The 22,369-nt window shown below is 48.4% G+C and overlaps 1 protein-coding gene across 2 annotated transcripts; it reads left to right on the top strand.

Moving 5' to 3' along the window:
• The first annotated feature begins 1,459 nt into the window (after nt 1-1,459).
• Nucleotides 1,460-22,369, top strand: LOC308588053 (BPI fold-containing family B member 4-like). 2 transcript variants are annotated; one of them, XM_081196246.1, is made up of 16 exons: nt 1,460-1,583; nt 1,772-1,903; nt 3,636-4,173; nt 5,910-6,014; nt 7,690-7,833; nt 8,719-8,779; nt 9,137-9,197; nt 10,424-10,515; nt 14,665-14,877; nt 16,097-16,150; nt 16,613-16,783; nt 17,137-17,204; nt 17,549-17,591; nt 19,385-19,448; nt 21,248-21,324; nt 22,019-22,369. In XM_081196246.1, the coding sequence occupies exons 2-16, from the start codon at nt 1,792-1,794 to the stop codon at nt 22,040-22,042; spliced, it is 1,827 nt and encodes a 608-aa protein (XP_081052372.1). In that variant the 5' UTR covers nt 1,460-1,583; nt 1,772-1,791; the 3' UTR covers nt 22,043-22,369. The 2 variants fall into 2 exon arrangements, with proteins under 2 accessions (XP_081052372.1, XP_081052373.1); XM_081196247.1 differs by having other exon boundaries at nt 1,769-1,903.

Below are 22,369 nucleotides of genomic sequence, written 5' to 3'. Positions count from 1 at the left end.
CCCCGACTTGGTGGAACGCTCTGTCACAAGAGACCAGAGCCCTGCAGGACTTGACATCTTTCCACAGGGCCTGCAAGACAGAGCTGTTCCGCCTGGCCTTTGGTTTCGACTCGGCCTGACCCTTATGTCTTCTCTCCGCTTATGGTTTTGATCTATGGCCTACTTTTAAAATGAGGCTGCATTTTAAATTGCATTTTAACCTGTATTTTAAATTGGTTTTTTTCTTTCTTTCCCCTATTATGTTTTTACTGTAATTTTACTAGTGTTAGCCACCCTGAGCCCAGCTCTGGCCAGGGAGGGCGGGGTATAAATAAAATTTATCATCATCATCATCAATAGCCCTCTCCTCCTCTGTGAATTTGTCTCATCCCTGTTTAAAGGTTTTTAAAGACTGGTGGCCACCAGTCCTGTGGCAGTGAGTTCCCTAGTTCAAAAGCACTTTCTTTTATCAGTCCTGAATTTTCCATCTTTTTTTTGTAATAACATGCAATGATATCCAGTAAGCAGCTCTCTGGTGAAAGCAAAAACCTTTAACCAGAAAACTATGCAAACAGTGGGTCCTTCCATCACTATGTGGTTTGTTAAGGAGAGCCAATACAGTTGTACCTTGGTTTTCAAACAGCTTAGTTCTCAAACGTTTCGGCTCCCGAATATTGCAAACCTGGAAGTGACTGTTCCAGTTTGGGAAATATTTTTGGAAGCCGAACATCCGACGGGGCTTCCTGCAGCCAATCAGAAGCTGTGCTTTGGTTTCTGACCATTTTGGAAGTCGAACGGACTTCCGGAATGGATTCTGTTTGACTTCCAAGGTACGACTGTACTCTGAATATAAAGCAGTGTGAGGGTTGGACTAGATGACTCTTGGGTCCCTTCCAACTCTACTCCAATGATTCTATGAGACTTGGAGCACCGGCACTGTTTTCCTAATCTCCATAATCAGCAGTGCCATCAGGGCATTAATTGAGCGCAGAAGTCCTGGTCCCCACCTGGAGAATGCGTAGGAGGCCTCCAAGCACAGCAGAGTTGACTTACCATATTCCAAAGTAAGTGAAATAAAACTCCTGACCTTACAAAGACCATAAAGTCCAAAGTCTTAAATTACCGAAATGTGCCGCTGTCCACAATGAGATCTATCTAGATAAGCCCTGAAAGGCGAGAACTATTTGCCTGCCCTGTTCGAAGCAGAAAGAGATTGCAGAAACGAGGATCCCTGTGGGCTGAGAGACAGTTCCTCCTCCATCGTTCCTGCCAAACGCAGAGAAAGACATCCTGGAACCTGGAGTGAGGGCACTTGATCCCTCTTGCTCAACTCCCGTTCCAGATTTGCAAATAATTATTTTTACTGGAATATGGCAAACCGCATACTGAGCCCGTTATCTCCACGTCCCTGGCGCTGGTTTCATGCCCGCCCCGCCGCTCGCCACTGATATAAATGGCCGTTGCCACCTCTGCTTTTTCAGAGCCAGGAGAAGGCAAGCCCAAGGAGGCAATGGACAGCACCAAACACTCTCCGTGATCGAGAATTGGCGGAAGCAGGGCTGATTTCTCTCCTTTAGCCCTTAGTTTCAGAGAGGTGCACTCAGGTAACTCAGATCTGGTCTGCAAGAACACCCTCTGCAGAGTTTAACCAATTTACCTTTTAATGAGTTTATTTTGTAAAATAAATAAATAAATAAATAATGCTCCGCTTGCTTGTAAACAACAACAACAACCCTCAAAGTGGGTTGCAAGAAAGGTAAAACAATGAATAAGAATAAAATTATCTCAGCAGGTGTGGCGGCTTCAGCCAAGATGTTAGCCGTCTGGTGTGTTGCCATCTTCAGCTGCCTGCTGATGGGATCAGAGAGCCAGCTGCTTCCAACAGATGCTGTCATCCGGGTCAATAAGGGCGTATTGCATAACGGTAAGTCTATCCATGCTAGGATTGGAATGGACCTCACAGACCAAGGTCCACCAGTTTATCTCCTATCCTAAGAAATTCTGGGTGTGCAAATATCCTAAGGAAAGTGTTGACCTTACTAACATTTCCAAAATTCCTTGGCTGCATTAGCTGAGCCAGAATTCCCAGTATTTCGTGTAAGATTTCACTTTGGGTGAGCTTTGCAGTCACTCTAAGGAGTGGGTCGAGTTCCAGAGCATTCGGGAGCCTGCAAAGCAACGAACCTCAAAGGGTTCAGACAAGAGTGAGGCAGCGTTGGCTGAATGTGGGCCAAAAAATGAATGCAGACAAGACATTCATGTGTTATGTGTTTTTGTTTGTTTACAAAAATATTTATATGCTGCTATACAGTCATACCTCGGGTTGAATGTGCTTCAGGTAGAGCACTTTCGGGTTGCTCTCCGCGGCAACCTGGAAGTAACAGAGTGTGTTACTTCTGGGTTTCACCACTCACGCATGCGCAGACACTCAAAATGACGTCACGTGCATGCGCGGAAGCAGCAAAACGCGACCCGCGCACGGGCAGACACGCTGTCACATCTTACGTTCTATTCAGGATGCGAACGGGGCTCTGGAACGGATCCTGTTCACATCCTGAGGTACCACTGTATTGCAGAAACATATAGAAGAGGTTTTTAACAGTAAAAAGAGGACAAAACCATACAAGCACAATAAGTTAAAAACAGCAAAGTTAAGAAAACAAAAAACCTGTAATCCACTCTTAATTACCTGCCTGGGCCTGGATGAACAGAAAAGTTGTCAGCAGGCAGTTAAAAGGTGGCGCAGAAGGCGCCTGGCGAATCTCTAGTGGCAGAGAGTTCCACAGCCCTGGGCTGATGACGCTAAAGGCTCGGTTTCTCATTGTTGTCAAACGAGCCTCACTAGGGATGTTCCTGCCGGTGATCTCAGTGGTTGAGCTGGGATATAAGTTGCTAGTTCTCAAGCATGGGCTCCAAAACTGCATATACAGAAGCTCTGTTGGGATGCTTCCAAGGAAACGGGGGCAACTGGCAGGCCCCCAGCTGGCTCCAGCCCACCGGCCGGTAGCCGGAAGATCTCCGGTCCTTGGATCAGCATGTAACTGCGATTTGAGCTTCAGAATCCTTCAGAAGCTGAGCACGCAAGCCAGCAGAGTAAAAAAACTCTTCGCAACAGAAGGGCAGATAGAGGCTGCGTAAAGCATATTTACAAGCAGTTTATTTCAGGACAAAGAAAACATGTCTTCTCCCCTTTGTGTCCAAGCAAAAGGGCATAAGCAAAAGCTATACACGAAACGGAAGTTCCCAGCAAGCTGTGCTGGAGTGTAAACAGGCATGTGACATACAACAATTCCACACATCTGTTAAGGTGGAACAGAATATCGTAACCAGCTCTCCCCCCCCCCCCACTCAAGAGAAGCAAAGCCCACCCCATCTCTGCTGAATTATAATGTGCTTCTCTCTTCCTTAGCAGGTCACGCAAGCCACTATTTTGAATAATGCTGTTTTTGTAGGGCAGGGGGCCCTGGAGCCGAGTTTATGGAACCGGGGTGGGGGGGGAGTTTGGGAGCCCCTAATCTAACCCATTGAGCTCTGCCCTTTGCAACCCAGCCAGCATGTGCCATTCGTGGAAGAGCTTCCCTCGAGACCCAGCAGGGAAACCCTCCGGCTCCACCGTCCTGTCTGCCCTGACCTCTTTTTCCGACTTGCTTCCACAGCCGTCTCCAGCTCAATGGCGCAGAGCAATGCCCTCCAAGGAGCCATGAGAGAACTTCCAGTCGGAGGCGGCGGGGACGGTGGCTTGCTGGGTGGCGTCCTTGGTGGCGGTGGTGGTGGTGGTCTCCTGGGAGGTGTCACTGGGGGCTTACTCGGAGGAGGTGGTGGTGGTGGCCTTCTGGGAGGCGTCCTTGGTGGTGGTGGTGCCGGCGGGGGTCTCCTGGGTGGGGTCACCGGAGGCTTGCTTGGTGGCGGAGGAGGTGGCGGTGACCCTGTGGGGATGCAAGCTGCCTATGCTGCCCCTCCGGTTCCTGGGGGCAATGGCGGGGCTGGTAGTGGTCCGGGTGCTAGTGGGCTGCTAGCTCCGGGAGGCCTGCTGGGCAGTGGAGGTCTGCTTGGCACTGCAGGGATTCTGGGCGGCGGTGGCGGGCTCCTGGGCAATGGGGGCCTCCTGGGCAACGGAGGGCTTCTTGGAGGCGGAGGCGTGCTTGGCATCCTGGGAGAAGGAGGCTTACTCAGCACTGTCCAGGGACTCACAGGGTAAGCAGGAGAGTCGTAATCCTTGCAACAATTAATCGGTGGCTTGTACAGGGTGGCCACACGGGAACAGGGCCTTTTCTGCAGTGGCTCCCTGTTTGTAGAATGCTCTTCCCAGGCAGAAACCTCCCTTAACTATCTGTGGCCTTTTAGAAGTGGGTAGGATGTTTGCAATGTGTTGTCCCCCCTGGTTTTAGTGTAGTTTTAGTGGCTGGATCTACACTCATGGTTTTTAATGCTAAGAAAGAGTTAAGGAATGGTTCCAATAACCATATAGCCACATGACGTTCTGCTCTTCAACGTTATCAAAATGTGACACCAGAGGGCACTGCAGAGCAACCAGAAACCAGGGAGGCAGCGGGGAGAAAGCAAAAGAGAATGTTTCCTGTTTTGACGTTTTTAGAACGATATTCCTAATACCGTTCTCATAACGTTTAAAAGGTGAGTGTAGATCCAGCCTGTGTGGCGGGTTTGTTTGTTTGTAAGTAGCTTTGCGTTGCCTTGGGCCTTTGCGTTGCCTTGCTTCTGAATACCAGTTGCTGCAAATTGCAGGAGGCCAGAGGGCTCCTGTGCCTGGATCCTGCTTGTGGGTTTCCCATAAGAAGCATCTTATGGGATGCTTCTTATGAGAGCAGGATGCTGGACGAGGTGGGACCCCTTGGGCCTGATCCAGCAGGCAGCTCTTTTTCCCTTCTCATCTTCCAGTAAAATATTATCTACACCAGTAGTTCCCAAACCTTTCTTCCCACGGACCACTTTCAAATTATTGAGGGTCTTGGAGGAGCACCTAATCGAAGCTGACTGGCTATCAATGGCTCCTGCATAGCCATGTTGACTGCAAACTGCCTCCAGTGTGAGAGGAGAGCTGCATGACCCTTGAGGCCAGTTTCTGGATACCACTAGCAGGAGTTGACTGCTGCTCCAAGCCCTACCTGTAATAATATAATAATAATAATAAATTTTATTTATACCCCGCCCTCCCCAGCCAGAGCCGGGCTCAGGGCTGCTAACATAAATAAAATCACAGTAAAAACATTACAGGGGGGGAAAGAGAAGGGGGAAAAGAAACCAATTTAAAATACAGGTTAAAATGCAATTTAAAATGCAGCCTCGTTTTAAAGTAGCCGATAAATCAAGACCATAAGGGGAGGGAAACATAAGGGTCAGGCCAAGTCCAAACCAAAGGCCAGGCGGAACAGCTCTGTCTTGCAGGCCCTGCGGAAAGATGTCAAGTCCTGCAGGGCCTTGGTCTCTTGGGACAGAGCGTTCCACCAAGTCGGGGCCAGTACTGAAAGGGCCCTGGCCCTAGTTGAGACCAATCTAACCTCCTTGAGGCTTGGGACCTCCAAAGTGTTGTCATTTGTGGAACTTAAGGTCCTCCGCTGGGCATACCAGGAGAGGGGGTCCCGTAGGTACGTGGGTCCTAGGCCGCATAGGGCTTTAAAGGTCAAAACCAACACCTTAAACCTGACCCTGTATTCCACCGGGAGCCAGTGCAGCTGGTAAAACACTGGATGTGAGCTTCCTGGAGGCACCTAGGGAAACAGGATGCTCATCTACAGGAGTATTTGGTCTGATCCAGTAGGGTCTTCTTCTTGCATGCTTACATTTAGTAGGTAAAAACGATTTTCTGATCTCCAGTCCAAATGTGTCCACATCCATTTTTTAGAGGGTGGTTCTCGTGGGTCATAAGAGAGAGCTTTGTCTGGACGGCCTCACTGCCTGCTTCTTCCTTGTAGGCTACGAATTGTGGAGCTGACCCTTCCCAGGATCAACCTTAGACTCTTGCCTGGAATTGGAGTCCACTTGGATTTATATACCAGGGTAGCGCTCAACGGTAAGAGGTAAGCAAAGCACCTTGACCCCTGCAATTTAATGCACATGTTGCCGGCAGCTTCCTGGCTCTGGTTGAGGTTCTTCTTCTTAATAATAATAAAAAAATAATTTATTATTTTTACCCTGTCCATCTGGCTGGGTCTCCCCAGCCACTCTGGGTGGCTTCCAACAAAGATTAAAAATACATTAAAATGTCACACATTAAAAACTTCCCTGAACAGGGCTGCCTTCAGATGTCTTCTAAAAGTCAGGTAGTTGTTTTTGTCTTTGACATCTGATGGGAGGGCGTTCCACAGGGTGGGCGCCACTACCGAGAAGGCCCTCTGCCTGGTTCCCTGTAGCTTTGCTTCTCTCAGTGAGGGAACCGCCAGAAGGCCCTTGGCGCTGGACCTCAGTGTCCAGGCAGAACGATGGGGGTGGAGACACTCCTTCTTCTAACCATTACTGCAGAGGATCTTGTTTGCCCAAAGGATCCCTAGTTTCTTAACCATATGGTACAGGAAGGAGGAGTTGCACCATACCAGCTGCTCTTTAGACTGGCCAGAGGTTTACACTGGGCTACTTGCACTCCTCCAGCCTCCAGCTCTTGAGTGGTGATGGTCTTCATTCTGGACTCGCTTTCAGGAGCTAGGAGGAAGAATGACTCTGAATATAGCAGTTTGGAGGGAGCAACCATGGGAGTGGGTACTTTCAGGAAGACCTGGCAGTGGGCTTCCTGAATGCATCTGTTATTGGCCAGCGAGGGAGACAGGATTCTGCTCTAGATATACTTATGGCCTGATCCAGCATCTGGGCTCTTCTTCTGTTCTTCTGTTAGCTGCAGTGCAGAAAAGGGTCAATTTACACTCCACACAATGACCAGTAGCCTTGTACCCAGTGTTGCTTGGAAATTATAAGAAAAAAACAAACAAACCTCAGTGGTTAAAATCAGTGCAATTTTGAAAGGTTTGATCTTCCATCTTGATTCAAGCTGGCACTCATTTGTATTCAAGCACAGAAGAAAACCTGTCCCTTGATCTGAGGAACTACCATGATAAATTCGGTTATGATATCTTACGAAGTGTCCGAATGCACAACAAACAGCTTTCCGCAATATATAGTAGGTTAGTTTAGAAACCCCCAGAGCAATTCACAAATCAAATTGTCAAACACATGACAGAATGTAACATAAAAATCATCTTCAACCTTGAAACAGCAAGTTGGAACCATTCCATATAGACTGTTTTCCAGTTTTCCTCAGCCTAATTGGCAATAACCTCAACGGCTGAGTGAAAAATATGTGCTCAATAGCCACAATATGAGTGATGGATCTCCAGAGGCAGAGAGTTTCACTACGAGGGGAATGCAACAGAAAAGGCCTTTGACAGGCTCGCTGGTCCTTGGGCTTCACCTAGTGGTGGCATCCCAAACAGACCCCCCTCCAATGAAAAAGCTTCAACTGGCTCATTCATCTTACAGATGTGGGAAGTGCAACCTCCTCCCAACAACTTAAAAGCAGCCTTCACCAACCTAGTGCCCTCCAGATGTTTGGAACCACAGCTGCTTCAGTCAGCATGGCTGTATGATGATGGGGATGGTGGGAGATGTCATCCAAAACCTTTGGAGGACCCCAGGATGGGGAAGGCTATTAAAAGCATTATGCAAAGAAGCTTCACCAGACTATCTCTTTTCGTTCCAATGCAGCCTCCTTGGGTTCCTTGACATCGCAGTGGAGGTGAACCTCACGGCCATTGTCCGCCTGACCATGGATGGCACCGGCTACCCCAAGCTGGTGATCGACCATTGTGACACCCTTCTTGGAGGCATTAAAGTCAGGCTCCTTAGAGGGTGAGCTGCACCTGACATCTTATGGCATTGGGATGGAGCGACTCCCCTTATTTATTCCAGGGATGAGGTTGGTGGGCCAGATCCTGATTTCCCCTGATATCCCCTGGGTGGGTGTTATGCACTGTTGAAGAGGACCTAAAATGCAGCAGTCTGATTGGTCCTAGAACAATAGGATTCAGAATACAGCAGTCTGATTGGTCCTAGAACAATAGGATTCAGAATGCAACAGTCTGATTGGTCCTAGAACAATAGGATCCAGAATGCAGCAGTCTGATTGGTCCTAGAACAATAGGATCAAGAATGCAACAGTCTGATTGGCCCTAGAACAATAGGATCCAGAATGCAGCAGTCTGATTGGTCCACAGGAGCCACCCAATCCAGCTCCAGGTGGAAGTGAATCCGCAACCTGATTGGCCTACAGGAGAATCCCGGAATTAGCCAATCACGTGGGGCCCATTGTGTAAATAATGTATATAAAGCAGACATTCTGGGGGAACTTCCATTCCTCCTCACCACTATGAACTGAATAAAGAGCATGAAATCCGCTCTTGACTCTGAGTATATTTCGGTCACTTTGACACAGCAGCAGATGAAGCACTCCCCTTTGCAGACCAGCTTTAAACCCAAGCTGGTTTGCAAAGGAGAAAGTTCCCTTTGCTCATGCTTAGGGGTATTTGAGAATTTCGGTAACACTCTTGCAGTTTTCATGTCCATCTATGTTCAGGACTGAAAATCAGTCAAGCAAATTCATTGGTTTTCATTCACATCTTGCTTGTTTTTAAGACTGCAGACAATACTTAATTACTTCTTTTTTACACTGTTTGGGTGGTTTTTGGGGGGATAATTTTTTCCTTTCTCTCTCTCTCTCCCCCCCCCCCGCTCCAGCCTACTCCCTATTGTGGATAATTTATTGGCACGTGTCCTTAACAAGCTCCTTCCAGAACTGGTAAGTGATCAGCCAGGGCAGGTATCATCCAATGTGCAATGGGATCTGGCTCAGGAAATGCATTAGGATAGAAATGTAGAAATTCAGTGTAGTTCCTGGCTTGGGGACCAAACTCTGCCCTTGTGAGATAAGTCTTTGATGTCTGGAGAAATGAGATGAATAAAGAGAATTGTAAGATGCACGTATTAAATTTTGGAAAATGCATAAATAAAAATAAATAAAAAAGAGATAGTCTTTGATGAAACTTAAAATAGGAAGAAAAAATAAATAACTGCAAGCACAATTGCTTTGCATGTATTACCATTTGATTCCAGACATTTTGCCAGAAATATCTCATTAGAACATTGATTTTTTCAGCTGTGTCCAGTCCTAGACATCACCCTGGGTCTAGTGAACGATCAGCTGGGACTTGTGAACTGTAAGTGTCTCTTGCGGTTCCTTCTGTCTTCCCATTCTTTCATATGGATGATCTCACTGCTCCTGCAACCTGGGGCGGGGTCCGACAGCCTTTTATCTCTGTCAGGGTAACAGCGGTCCTGATCCCCTGGCGACTCACCTCCCTGTCTCACCCAAAGGTGAGCACTCCTCCTGCGAGTACTCAGGTCTCCCCTTCTCTCAGACCTGTGTCTCTGCAGCTGGGGAGATGTCGGCAGGTTACTAGACCCAGGGGCCACCTCAGCCTCCCCTGACCCAACCGGTAGTGGAGCAGCTGTAAGCGATGGCCCAGCTGGAGGCAACGAGGTCATCCTTGCATCTGGAGCCAGGGCAGGATCAGGCCCCTGACTCAGCCCAGCTGGTGCTTGTTGCAGGGGAACCTGTGCAGACTGAGACTCTTCAGGATCAGGCCCCAGACTTGGTTCAGGTGATGCCTGAGGCAAAGGATCCGGCACGGACTGAGACTCCTCTGGTTCCGAGTCTGAGCCCAAGTCCCAGGCCATCACATCCAGTGAAGGGGAGTCCATGTCAGGGACCAGGCAGAGGAGGAATGGTGAAGACCTCCTCCCCAGCCTGACGCTTCCAGAGAAGAAGAAGATAGTTCAGAATTACAGCAGGGGTTTGAGGGAGGTCACATCTCAGAGGAAGATGAGGAGGAAAGCTGGGAAATAATGGGAGAGGTGGAGGAAGAAGAAGAACCACCAGGAGGGCGACAGCTGACAGACACAGTGTCTTTGGAAAGCATTCCAGACCACCACCATCTCCGCTCCCAGAACCCGGCGAGCCTTGAAAGTAGGAGAGCAAGGGCTCAGAAGCAAAGGACCCTCAGCACTACCCGTAGAGGAGATGGTGATGAATAAGGAAGTGGGAGGAAAATGGGGTGGAGAGTCACTCAGGACAACACCATTATTCCAAGAGGCTGTGTTCCAAGCCTCTCTCCGTAAATATTGAATAAAAAGCAGATGGTCAGAACTTTTCCTCGTCTTATCCGTTCCTGGCAACCTGCTGTGGGGTTGTGTTCTTGGCCACCTGACAGCCCACCACCTTCCCAGGGGTGTCTATCCCACTGTCAAACGACTCTTGCCATCAGAAAGTTCTTCCTAATGTTAAGTCAGAATCCCCTGATTATGAGAAGCCTGGGGAGCTATTGACAATCCAAAGCATGAGAAATCCTAAATTCTTCCTCCTTCCCTTTCTCTTTCCTCCCAGCTCTGGTCCCTCTGGGTATATTGGGAAGTGTCCAGTACACTGTCTCCAGCCTTCCACTCGTGACGGGACATTTCCTGGAAATTGATTTGAATGTAAGTCCAAGTTTGCTGAGATGGATCTTGATGGTGGGGTGGCCCCTGCGTGGATTGGCTCGGACTCCGCAAAGTCACCTGTTTTGCTTGACTGTGGGTCTTGGCCAACTTCCGCCATGGGAGTGGGCTTTGAGTCTGGCTCTCCTTGCTCTGCTTTTATTGAATTCACTAGAGAGGAAGACAATGGGAGAGGGATGAATCCTTTGTCCTATTAGTTTCCTCTGTCACTGTTTGCAAAGCACAGTCATACCTCATGTTACGTTTGCTTCAGGTTGAGGATTTTCAGGTTGCGTCCCACAGTGGCCTGGAAGTAACAGAATGGGTTACTTCCTGGTTTCGCCGCTTGCGCATGCGTGCAAAATGACGTCACATGCAAGCGCAGAAGCAGCGAATCGCAACCTGCGCATGTGCAGATGCGCAGATGCACAGATGCAGGTTTTGTTCTGTTCAGGTTGCGAACGGGTCTCCAGAGCGGATCCCGTTCGCAACCAGAGGTACCACTGTATCAGGCAATGGATAGGAAAGCCAGGGAACATGGATGCATTGGGTGTCATGAGCCAAAGACTAAGGCAGAGAGTCTCAAACTTTCAGTCTTGCTAAATGAAAGCCACAACCCTGTCGCAGCTCTCAGGAATCCCAGGGTATGTTTCAGAGCCTTGATCCTGGAGAAGCACAGAACATGGATGGTGGCTTAAGGGCAAGGTGCAGGCACCAGGTCCTTCTTCCTCAGAGTCTCAGATAAAATTTTGCAGTTGTTTCAAGTGTCAGAAAAGATTTGCAGATGATGCCCAGCTATACCGGATTATGAAAACTCAGACTGTGAAGAACTCCAAAAGGTTATCTCCAAACAGGGCAAAAAAAGCAGAGGCATGAAAATTGGGTCTTATTTGGGGAAGGGGAATCACAGCTCCTTGCTGAGGTATGGGAGGGACTCGTGGACCAAGGGCCAGTTTGTCCAGGGGTCCGTCTGCACCTCCACTTAATTCATTTTGTGCCCTACGTCTTCCCTCATTATTTTGCAAGAACAAAAGACATTCCTACTGCCAGGATGGCATTTTGATTTCCCATCTTTTCGCTAACTGGTAGTAAAGCGAAAAGCGATCTTAAGAATCTGCTGGTGAGGTCACACTGGTGGACACTTCCTCCGCTATCTCTGCTTGGTTGAGTTCCACCTCCCTTCTGCCTCCACCTCCTTTGTAGGACTCTAGTCCTCATTGTCGCTTCTGGGAGTGACCCTGTTCATTTCTGGTCGGTAGGCGGTTGTGGCGGTGGCTGCCTAGAGCCAAAAAGAGTTGTGTTTTGTCCACCTTCCCCAAAGACATGCTATTAGCTCTTTCAGAAAAATCAGATGTGTACAATATCAATGGCATGCACAAGTTTTCCAGCTGGGCAAATAATAATAATAATAATAATAATAATAATAATAATAATAATAATAATAATATTTCATTTATATCCCGCCCTCCCCAGCAGAAGCGGGGCTCAGAGCGGCTAACATAAAAATCACAATCAATTAATTAAAATACATTCTAAAATCAATTCAGAATAAAATCAATTCAGAATAAAATCAATTCAGAATAAAATTAATGGCAACCATTGGGCTAGAGTTCTGTGAAGATTACCAAAGGAGGGGGTCAGGCTGTGCCTTGGCCAAAGTCCTGGTGGAACAGCTCTGTCTTGCAGGCCCTGCAGAAAGATGTCAAGTCCTGCAGGGCCCTGGTCTCTAGTGGCAGAGCGTTCCACCAAGTCGGGGCCACAGCTGAAAAGGCCCTGGTCTGGTTGAGGCCAGCCTAACCTCCCTGTGGCCCAGGATCTCCAAGATTTTTTTGTTTGAAGACTGTAAGGTCCTCCGTGGGACATACCAGGAGAGGGGGTCCTGTAGGTACGAGGGTCCTAGGCTGTATAGGGCTTTAAACAAGGAGGTGGGGAGTGTTGGGGAGGCCATTCCTTCTTTCGCTTCCAGGTGTGTGTGTGAGAGAGAAGCTTTGTGTCTCTTTTTCCTTCCTTCCCTTCCTCCAAGGGGAGGGCAAAGCTTTCTTTCTCTCCCCTGGGGATGGAGAGAGGGAAATCTAAGCACAAAGGTGGAAGGGATGGAAGGAAGTCAATGGGGTTCACAATGCACAAAGTTCCTCAGGGTTTGGGAACCCCATGCCTTAAACCCGCCTGTCTATTTCCGGGTGGAAATCTTCTCTATTCCTGTTTTGCAGCATGCTTTTTTTTGGGGGGGGGGGAGTGATAACAAATGGTGCATGTGCTTTGTTGTGTGTGTGTGTGTGTGTGTGTGTGTGTGTGTGTGTGTGTACAAGCACCGATGAAGAAAGGAGGGGCAGGTCCACAAGCAGACAGACGGGTGGAGGGAATTAAAACCAAGATAAATCCATTGAAGCCCTAACTCCAGGTTTCAAAACTTTTGTTCTCTGTGCACAAAGCGGTCAGGTATGGACCTGTGGAGGTCAGCAGAGGACAAAAGGAAAGCAGAAAACATGGATGTTCAGGTGCGGTGAGGATGAGCCCTAGGAAAGGGGTGTGATAAGCAGTTCTTTGCCTTGACGGGGTCAGCCTGAAGTATTAATAATAATAATAATAATAATAATAATAATAATAATAATTTATTATTTGTACCCCGCCCATCTGGCTGGGTTTCCCCAGCCACTCTGGGCGGCTTCCATAGAAACCAAAATACAGTAAAATATCACAGATTAAAAACTTCCCTGAACAGGGCTGCCTTCAGTTGTCTTTTAAAAGTAAAATAGTTGTTTATTGCTTTGACATCTGCTGGGAGGGCGTTCCACAGGGCAGGTGCCACTACCGAGAAGGCCCTCTGCCTGGTTCCCTGTAACCTTACTTCTCACAATGAGGGAACCACCAGAAGGCCCTCGGCGCTGGACCTCAGCGTCCGGGCAGAACGATGGTGGTGGAGACGCTCCTTCAGGTATACTGGGCTGAGGCTGTTTAGGGCTTTAAAGGTCAACACCAGCACTTTGAATTGTGCTCGGAAACGTACTGGGAACCAATGTAGGTCTTTCAAGACTGGTGTTATGTGGTCTCGGCAGCCGCTCCCAGTCACCAGTCTAGCTATGCATTCTGGATTAGTTGTAGTTTCCGAGTCACCTTCAAAGGTAGCCCCACGTAGAGCGCATTGCAGTAGCGCTTCAAGTCACAGATCTCCTTCCAGGCTGGCTCTGGACAAATTTGTGACACCTGGGCCAGTTGCATTGCCTGAGGACATGTCCCAGCCTTGGATGCAGAAGGGGCAGCTGTTTATGCCATGCCGTTGCATGGCATCTTTTGCCCTTTGGCAAAGGATAATGGGATAATGTCCCTCTTAAATAAGAACATAAGGATAGCCTGTTGGATCAGGCCCATGCCCCATCTAGTCCAGTGTCCTGTTCTCACAGCAGCCAACCAGATGCCCATTTTGGGAAACTCACGAGGAGGACCCAAGGGCAAGAGCAAATTTCTCCTCTCCTGTGGTGTTCAGAAGCATCGCTGCCTTCAACTGTGGAGGGCAGAACAGAGCCATTGTGGTTAGTAGCCAAAGACAGTGCAAGACTTCACTGGCACCCCAATAAATTTAGCAGCTCTGGGCAAAAAGCCTGGGTTGACTGTGGGGATGAGCCAGGCTGGGAAATTTCACACCCAGGCCTTCAAGCTGCCAGGATTATTAGACTAGTGTTTCCTGCCACCTTCCTTAAAAAGGTAAAGGGACCGCTGACCGTTAGGTCCAGTCGTGGACGACTCTGGGGTTGCGGCGCTCATCTCGCTTTATTGTCCGAGGGAGCCGGCGCACAGCTTCCGGGCCATGTGGCCAGCATAATGAAGCCGCTTCTGGCGAACCAGAGCAGTGCACGGAAACGCTGTTTACCTTCCCGCCAGAGTAGTACCTATTTATCTACTTGCACTTTGAGGTGCTTTCGAACTGCTAGGTTGGCAGGAGCAGGGACCGAGCAATGGGAGCTCACCCCGTTGCGGGGATTTGAACTGCCGACCTTCTGATCGGCAAGCCCTAGGCTCTGTGGTTTAACCCACAGTGCCACCTGCCACCTTTCGTAGATGACCTTGAAAACCGCCTCAAAGCTAGGATTCCATCCCATCATGCACGCAGCAAAATGGGACCGCCTGCTTCACATCCTTGTTCCTTCCCTCTAGACTGTGGTTGGGCAGGTGGCCGGACCCCTCCTCAACTACCCGCTTGGGAAGCCAGAAGCTCCCCCAATGCCGCCAAGGGTGCCCATGCCCCCCATGCCCCCCATGGCCGACAAAACCAACTCCCAGCTGGGGCTCTCGGTGAACTTCCTCAGCTCCGTCGTGGCTGTTCTGCAGAAGCAAGAGGCCCTCAACATCGACATCTCGGATGGGATGGTGAGTTGGGAAGCGGATGCTGGGGGGGGGGGATCTCTGGGCACCTCCCAGCCAGGGCGGGAAGCTGAAGGCACAGGGGGTGAAATCTACTCGGAGTCGAGAGTGGATTTCCTGCTCTTCATTCAGCTCATAATGGTGAGGAGGAATGGAAGTTCCCCTGAAATGTCTGCTTTATATACATTATTTACACAGTGGGCCCCACGTGATTGGCTAATTCTGGCATTCTCCTGTAGGCCAATCAGGTTGCGGATTCATTTCTACCTGGATTGGGTGGCTTCTGTGGACCAATCAGACTGCTGCATTCTGGATCCTATTGTTCTAGGACCAATCAGACTGCTGCATTCTGGACCCTATTGTTCTAGGACCAATCAGACTGCTGCATTCTGGATCCTATTGTTCTAGGACCAATCAGACTGCTGCATTCTGGACCCTATTGTTCTAGGACCAATCAGACTGCTGCATTTTGTATCCTATTCAACTCAGTACATAACAGGGGGGAATTCAGAAAACTAGACCCTTGTTTTCCAAATTCGCCTGCCTCGTCCCAAGTGCCAAATCTTTGCTTTTGGTTATGTAGTTGCAAGGCAAGGCACTCTGCAGTGCAGAAATCCACTTCTCATTTTAATGTGAAGCTACTGAGTACTCCCCAAAACAGTATGTGAATGGAGCACACCATTCCTTTGAAATTCACCTTTGCTCTGATTTTGGGAAGCACTTCTCCACCCAAAAAATTCAGCAAGAGTGTATCTTGTGTACTGATTAGAGTGTCACACTAGTAACTGGGAGACCAGAGTTGAAATCCTCGTTTGGCTGTGAAGCCCAGTTGGTGTAACCTTGAGCCAGTCACTGCCTCTCAGCCTAATGTCCGTCACTGGGAAGTTGTGGGGTTTACAGGAGGTGGAGGAGAATGTGATCCTGTGGCAAGGACCCTGTAAAGAGCCTCACCGCGGCATTCTGCACCCGCTGGAGTTTCTGGGTCAGCTTCAAGGGCAGCCCTGCGTAGAGTGAGTTACAATAATCAAGCCTGGAGGTGACCGTCACATGGATCACTGTCCAATCCTCTTTGGAAGCCTTCCACCTTAGTCACCACCACTGCCTCCTGTGGCAGGGAGTTCCATAGGTTAACGGTGCACTGCATGAAGAAGTAAAATAACTAGCAAAGAGCTGGGGAGTCTGCGTTATCTTTTGCCCATTTTCTTTCCCCCTTCCTTCTCCCCAGTTCCCTGAGCTTCCTCCTCTGACGACATCGACTCTCGGGGCCTTGATTCCTTCGGTGAGTCCACTCACTTGACGCTGTGCTGCCCGGATCTGAGCTCTGCCCGGGGCAGCCTGGTGTGCTTCAGCTTAGTTTTACCTGCACAGGTGAACTTTGGAATCCAAGCAGCCTCCGGTGGTGGGGAAAGCTGCGCAAAGGGCGCTGCAATAATTCCATTGGCACCCAGTTAAAAACAACAAGAAGATTCTCCATTGCCTGGTTCCTGCATAAAACATAACTAACAACTGCAAGAACAAAAGGACTGTTTGCCACTAAGATGTCATTGCAAAAATACCTGTACAGGTATCATAAATTCGAAGAAAACCACCCATTAGACCTTTAGCCCTGCATAAATTCTTTCACTTCAGTCTCAAGAGATTTTAAGGGAGATCTACAGCAGGCTTCCCCAACCCGGTGCCCTCCAGACACAGGTGGGCTATAAACGCAACAAGCAAGTAACAAAGCGAACGTGGTTTGCAGGTGTTCCAGATGTTCCCAGAGCCGCGCTCCCTCCTTCTGAAGGTGTCGGTCCCTGATGTTCCAACAGTGAAGCTGCAGAAAGACAAGGGCCTGATCCACCTCATGGCCAGCGCTGAAATACTGGCGTCGAAGCCAAATGACGCTCATCAATCTCTCTGCACCCTGGAAATTGTGAGTATCGAGAAATGACGGCATCACACCTTCCCACTTTCACTCCCTCCCTCTGGGTTATATTGGGATGCACATTCTGTGTTTCAGGCTCCGGCTGAGGAACTTAGTAGTGTTAGAAACACTATAATTATGGCCATTTGGCAAGTATTTATCTGACTCTGGCAGCGTGATATGGACAGATTGAAGATGCGATGGAGCCACCACCGGTGTGGCCCTGCAATGGGAAAGTCAAGACAGGGGGTGACTCTCGAGTCACTGAGTCATGGTTAGGGGACCCAGACTTTTCTAGGGCTTACGGGGAATCAGGAAGGGCTTGGTTAAGAAACGAACCATTTCCCCATTTTTCACCGCAGGACACAACTTTGCTGGCCTCGTTTTCCGTTGAGGACAACAAATTGAAAATCAGCGTTGCTCTTGAGAAGTAAGTGTGGCATTTCTTAACTTATGGGCACTTATATTTTAAGTGTTATAATGGGATTGTTTTGTTACACATTTTAATTATGGAAGTTTATATTTCAACATTTGTGCAATTGGTTTTTAAACTTGTAAACTGCTTAGAAGCCTATTTTGTTTTAAAATGGTTTTTATTAATAAAAAGAACACTTGAAGATCTCACTCCTCATTCCTTCCCTGAGTTGTGCTTCCTCCCTTTAGAGGGGATGTGGGAAAGGCCTTTTGCATCTGATCTCTATTTCCCTCCCTGGAGTCAACTAAGGTTGGCTGAATCCTCAATGACAGCTCTCACTTTTTCTTCTTTTTCTGCAGGTCACATCTCTCAGTGGCTTCCTCGTCCATTGGGAAATTTGATGTAAGAATATGTTATATCTATCTATTTATTCAGAACATTTGTACCCCACTCTTCAGCCAAAAAAGGCTCCCAGAGTGGCTTACGTACAATCAAAGCAAGATGGTCCCTACTCAGAGGCTTAAAATCTAAAAAGCATGAGAAATGAACACGACACACAAGGAAAAAGGGACAAGGAGGGAAGAGGAGAAATAAAAGCTCAGGCACCAATTTCTAAGCTGTAGTTCCTGATGGGGCTGACCTGTGACAGCAGAGCTGATGGAGAGAACTCTGCTTCCCAGCTCTCCACTTATTATTTTAAAATTCCTAACCGGTGTGCAAAATATACAACATGAATAAATAAAATAGTATCATAAAAATGGAAACACTACATAAAAACAGTATAACCAGTACAGTGGACAGGTTGTGAATGTGATCTGTGCGGGAGGCACGTTCACAACCCACAGCGTTCGCAACCCGTCTGCGCACATGCGGGCTGCAATTCGGTGCTTCTGCGCATGTGCAAAGTGCGAGTTAGTACCGTATTTTTCGGACTATTGGACGCACCGGTCCATAGGACGCACCTAGATTTGGGGGGGGGGGAAATAAAGGGGAAAAAAATTTATCCCCCCCCGCCAGGCGCGGGGCTGGGGCGGGGAAGCCTGAGCTTCCCCCTCCCCCAGAACGGGACTCAGAGCCATGCCGAAGCTGCGCGCAGCTTTGGCATCGCTCTGGGAGCTTGCGGGGCTGGGGGAGGAGGAAGCCTTCCGCCAGCCTCCAAACCAAGTCGGGGGACAGCGGGAATGGCGCGCTATTCCGCGACCTGATCTGGAGGCTGGGGGTGGGAGAAGCAAGCCTGCTTCTCCCCCCCACCATCCCCACAACCTCCAGATCAGGTCGGGGAATCGCGGGATGGCAGCGCTCCGCCATCCCGCTATTCCACGACCTGATCTGGAGGCTGGGGGTGGGAGAAGCAAGCCTGCTTCTCCCCCCCACCATCCCCACAACCTCCAGATCAGGTCGGGGAATCGCGGGATGGCAGCGCTCTGCCATCCCGCTATTCCACGACCTGATCTGGAGGCTGGGGGTGGGAGAAGCAAGCCTGCTTCTCCCCCCCACCATCCCCACAACCTCCAGATCAGGTCGGGGAATCGCGGGATGGCAGGCTTGCTTCTCCCACCCCCAGCCTCCAGATCAGGTCGGGGAATAGCGGGATGGCGGCGCTTCGCCATCCCCCTATCCCCCGAGCTTGTGGGGCTGGGGGGGGAGAAGCAGGCTTGCTTCTCCCCCGCCAGCCTCCAGATCAGGTCGGGGAATAGCGGGGTGGCGGCTCTGCACCTCCCCGCTGTCCCCAGCTTTTGGGTGCAGGCTGCTGCCCGCAAGCCTTGCGAGCCCGCGGGACATCCCGCCGGGCTTGCAAGACTTGGGATAGCTTCCTGAAGCCTGGAGAGTGAGAGGGGTCGGTGCGCACGGACCCCTCTCGCTCTCCAGGCTTCAGCAAAAGCCTGCATTCGCACCATAGGACGCACACACATTTCCCCTTCATTTTTGGAGGGGAAAAAGTGCGTCCTATAGTGCGAAAAATACGGTACTTCTGCTCATGCGCAACCACCAAAACCAGGAAGTAACCTGCTCTGGTACTTCCAGGTTCTGGTGGGTCCGTAACCCGAAAAAATGCAACCTGAAGCGTCTGTAACCTGAGGTATGGCTGTATATATATAATTTTATTGATGCTATCGCTACAGGTTTCTCATGCTCTTTGATGAGAACAATAAACTTATCAACTGAACTGAAAATCACTTCTTTTGTTGACGCAGGTCTCCCTCATGGAGGGGCTGGTCAGCAAGATCTTTGATGTTGCGTTCCTTCCCGCTATGAATGGTAAGGACGTTCTACAAAACCGTGATTTGACATTCCAACAACTTTCTTTTGTGCTGCATGAAAATTCAGAGCGGAACTAATTGCGTGCCAAGCCATGGGCAGTTCAGTCTGTTGTCCCGGAGACATCTTTTGCTCAGAGAGCTGATTTTGGATCCCTGAATAAAAATTGCTTTGCTGCAGGGATGGAGAAGAGCCACAGCTCAGGGAAATGAAATAATTAGAGAGGTGATTGGTTGCAAAATAAAAAATAAAAATGATGGGAAAATGTAGGTTGTTTCATAGAAGAAGATCGGACGTGAAGGGGTCCAGCTTAGCAGCAGGTGTAATAGCAATCTGGACAGTATTTTGACAGAAAACAGCAAGGATCATTCATAAATGTGCAAAGGTCTTCCACTCCCAAGTGGAACACTTATTCCAAGAAACGTTGACAGTCTTATCATTTTTTATAAATAGGATAAGGTTACCAGATGTCCCTGTTTCCTGGGGACAGTCCCCAGATTAACAAATCAGTCCCCATACAAAATCCTAACATTCCTGCTGAAGCTGAAAAGTGTCCCCGGATTCATTGAAAAAAATCTGGTAACCTTAAAATAGGGGCAGGTGTGAACCAGAAAGAATGCAAAATAGAGAAATTTGTTCTTGGAAGGCCCAGCTCATATTTGCTACAGCTCAGTACATTTTGGAGGCTCTGGTTTCCTGGTTTCAGGAGAAATCTGAAACTCCCAATTTCTGTAGAAGCCGCTTGCACAAATCTTGCTGCTCATCTGACACCAGGGACAGGTAGCCAGATTCCTACAACCTGCTTTAGGGATCCCACAGAATTTGAAAGCTTTAGATCACTCCTGGAAAAGAAGGCTCTCCCATCCCGAAAGGTGCTGACCTATTGGTCTTCCCATATCTTGTTACGTTTCCCTTTTGTGGGATGTGAAACACAAGAGCAGTCAAGTACAACATTCCTAGAGTGAAAATGTTTACACAAGGGGAGGAATGTTTGTCCAGCCAGCAGGTAAACTTCCTGTTTCCTTCTGGGCTGGGACAGACTTCCTCTGCATGTGACTAGAGGTGGGCGTGGCCTCACCTGTGCAGGTAACAACAAAAGCACAGGGCAGGGCAGCCATCTCTCTCTCTCTGACTACAAGCATCAAAGCAACATCTGCTTAACCAAAGATGCTTCCAGCCGAGAGAGAACAAAGAGACTGTCTCCTTATTAGATAGTTTCTAGGTATATGTTACTTTTCTAAGCTAAGTCTGCCTTCTGGGATCCGATTGTGAATAGAATGATGTGTGAGTAAACCTTTTTATACTTTTATAGAAGACTGTGTCGTGTCTTATCTTTTATGAGGGAAAAAGGGGGAAATACCAGAACAGTTATTATAGAGGCTTTAGTGAGCCTGAGCAAATGCATCCGCTGCAAGTTTAAAAAGGGGAATGTTACTCTGCTAAATTGTGAACTTGTTAACACAAGTTGGAAAGGCTATAATCAGTATATCCTCTCCTGCATCCCTGAACATTCCCACACCTTTGGGATCCCTCGTTCCTTCCCTCCCGGAGGGAATAATCAAATCTGCCTCTTTCTGCAGGTGATATTTTGTGGCAGATATCAGAACAAAACAATATTTATCAAAAAAGATCTATACTGCCAGCATTGTGGGGAAATACCATGGATGCAAACAGCAGAAAATCAGCAGTAAAATTGCATTTGTGAAGCATGTACAAAATAAATAAGATGAGACAACCTCATCACATACAGTTTCCCCTTCGTACTAGAAAACTAATATTTTTCTCCTTTCTGGCTGCAGGTGTGTTAGGTAATGGAGTTCCTCTCCCCAAGTTGCTGAATATAGACTTTGACAACGCTGACATTGATGTCATTGAAGTAAGTGCACCAACTCTGATCATTCCTGGCGGTATTCTGTCACAAGGCTTAATTGTCACGACAGGCTTAAGCTCATTCCCAAAGAAGCATTTGCCGCCTGAAGACTTTTAAATTGACTTACTAGCAGAAAGTGCCTGGAGTTCTTTGAGAATTCTTAGAAACCAAAAAGTACAGTTTGGAAATCAGTGGTTAAAATCGTATCAAGACATGGAGAAAATCCAACTCTTTGATCTCAGGAACTGTCATGCAAATTTCAGTTATGGTTTCTTAAATTTGGTTAAATTTGGCGTTTTGAAAGTTTCAGCCCACCATCTTGATTCAAAATGGCATCCAGTTATAGCCAAACACAGACAAAAATTTGTCCCTTGATGTCAGGAACCGTCATGCAGAATTTGGTCTTGAAATATTGCTTTATCCTGGATTAGATCGGCCTTTGGTCTGGTCCAGAGTCTGGGCTCTTTTTCTGTTCTTATGGGAAGAAGTTTTTGATGTGTGACACTTTAATGTATTTTTAATCTTTGTTGGGAGTCGCCCAGAGTGACTGGGGAAACCCAGCCAGATGGGCGGGGTACAAATAATAAATTATTATTATATTATTATTATTATTATGAGTCCACTAACAAGGACGTTGGACCAGAGCTGAGGGGGTCCCAGAAATGAGAACTGAAGCTCTTTGTTTCACCCTTTTTTGCAGGATCTGCTTGTGTTGTCTGCGTGAGTCGAAGAGGAGACCAGAAGGTACTCAGTGGAGCGCAAGGGCAGTCGCAGAAAAGGCCAGCTAGTTCCAGACCAATTTGCCCCACAACATCATCTTTCAAACTGTGCAATGCATTTGAATCAGGCCGGGCTCCTTCCAGGAAAACACAGACTGGGTTTTGAGTGCAGGAGGATTCCAGCAAGACCCTGTCACTCACAAGATCGTGGCATTTCCTCCGTCCCCTTCAGCTTTGCCATTTCCCAGAGGGTGCACACACATAAACACACAAACTGCGTTTCCTGCATTGTTTCAATAAAGCATTTCTCCTTTCCACTGCATTTGGAGTGA

The sequence above is a fragment of the Podarcis bocagei genome, assembly GCF_964188305.1.
Source record: "Podarcis bocagei genome assembly, chromosome: 5".
NCBI classification, from domain to species: domain Eukaryota; kingdom Metazoa; phylum Chordata; class Lepidosauria; order Squamata; family Lacertidae; genus Podarcis; species Podarcis bocagei.
The sequence above is the reverse complement of the archived record's forward strand: the minus strand, read 5'-3'. Positions and strand labels throughout refer to the sequence as shown.

What these genes read in the sequence shown, in the direction of transcription:
- LOC308588053 (XM_081196246.1), top strand. Translation starts at nt 1,792, where the DNA reads ATGTTAGCCGTCTGGTGTGTTGCCATCTTCAGCTGCCTGCTGATGGGA. An exon ending in CTCTCTGCACCCTGGAAATT is followed by an intron (nt 16,784 to 17,136) that starts GTGAGTATCGAG and finishes TTTTCACCGCAG; the next exon opens with GACACAACTTTGCTGGCCTC. An exon ending in ATCAGCGTTGCTCTTGAGAA is followed by an intron (nt 17,205 to 17,548) that starts GTAAGTGTGGCA and finishes CTTTTTCTGCAG; the next exon opens with GTCACATCTCTCAGTGGCTT.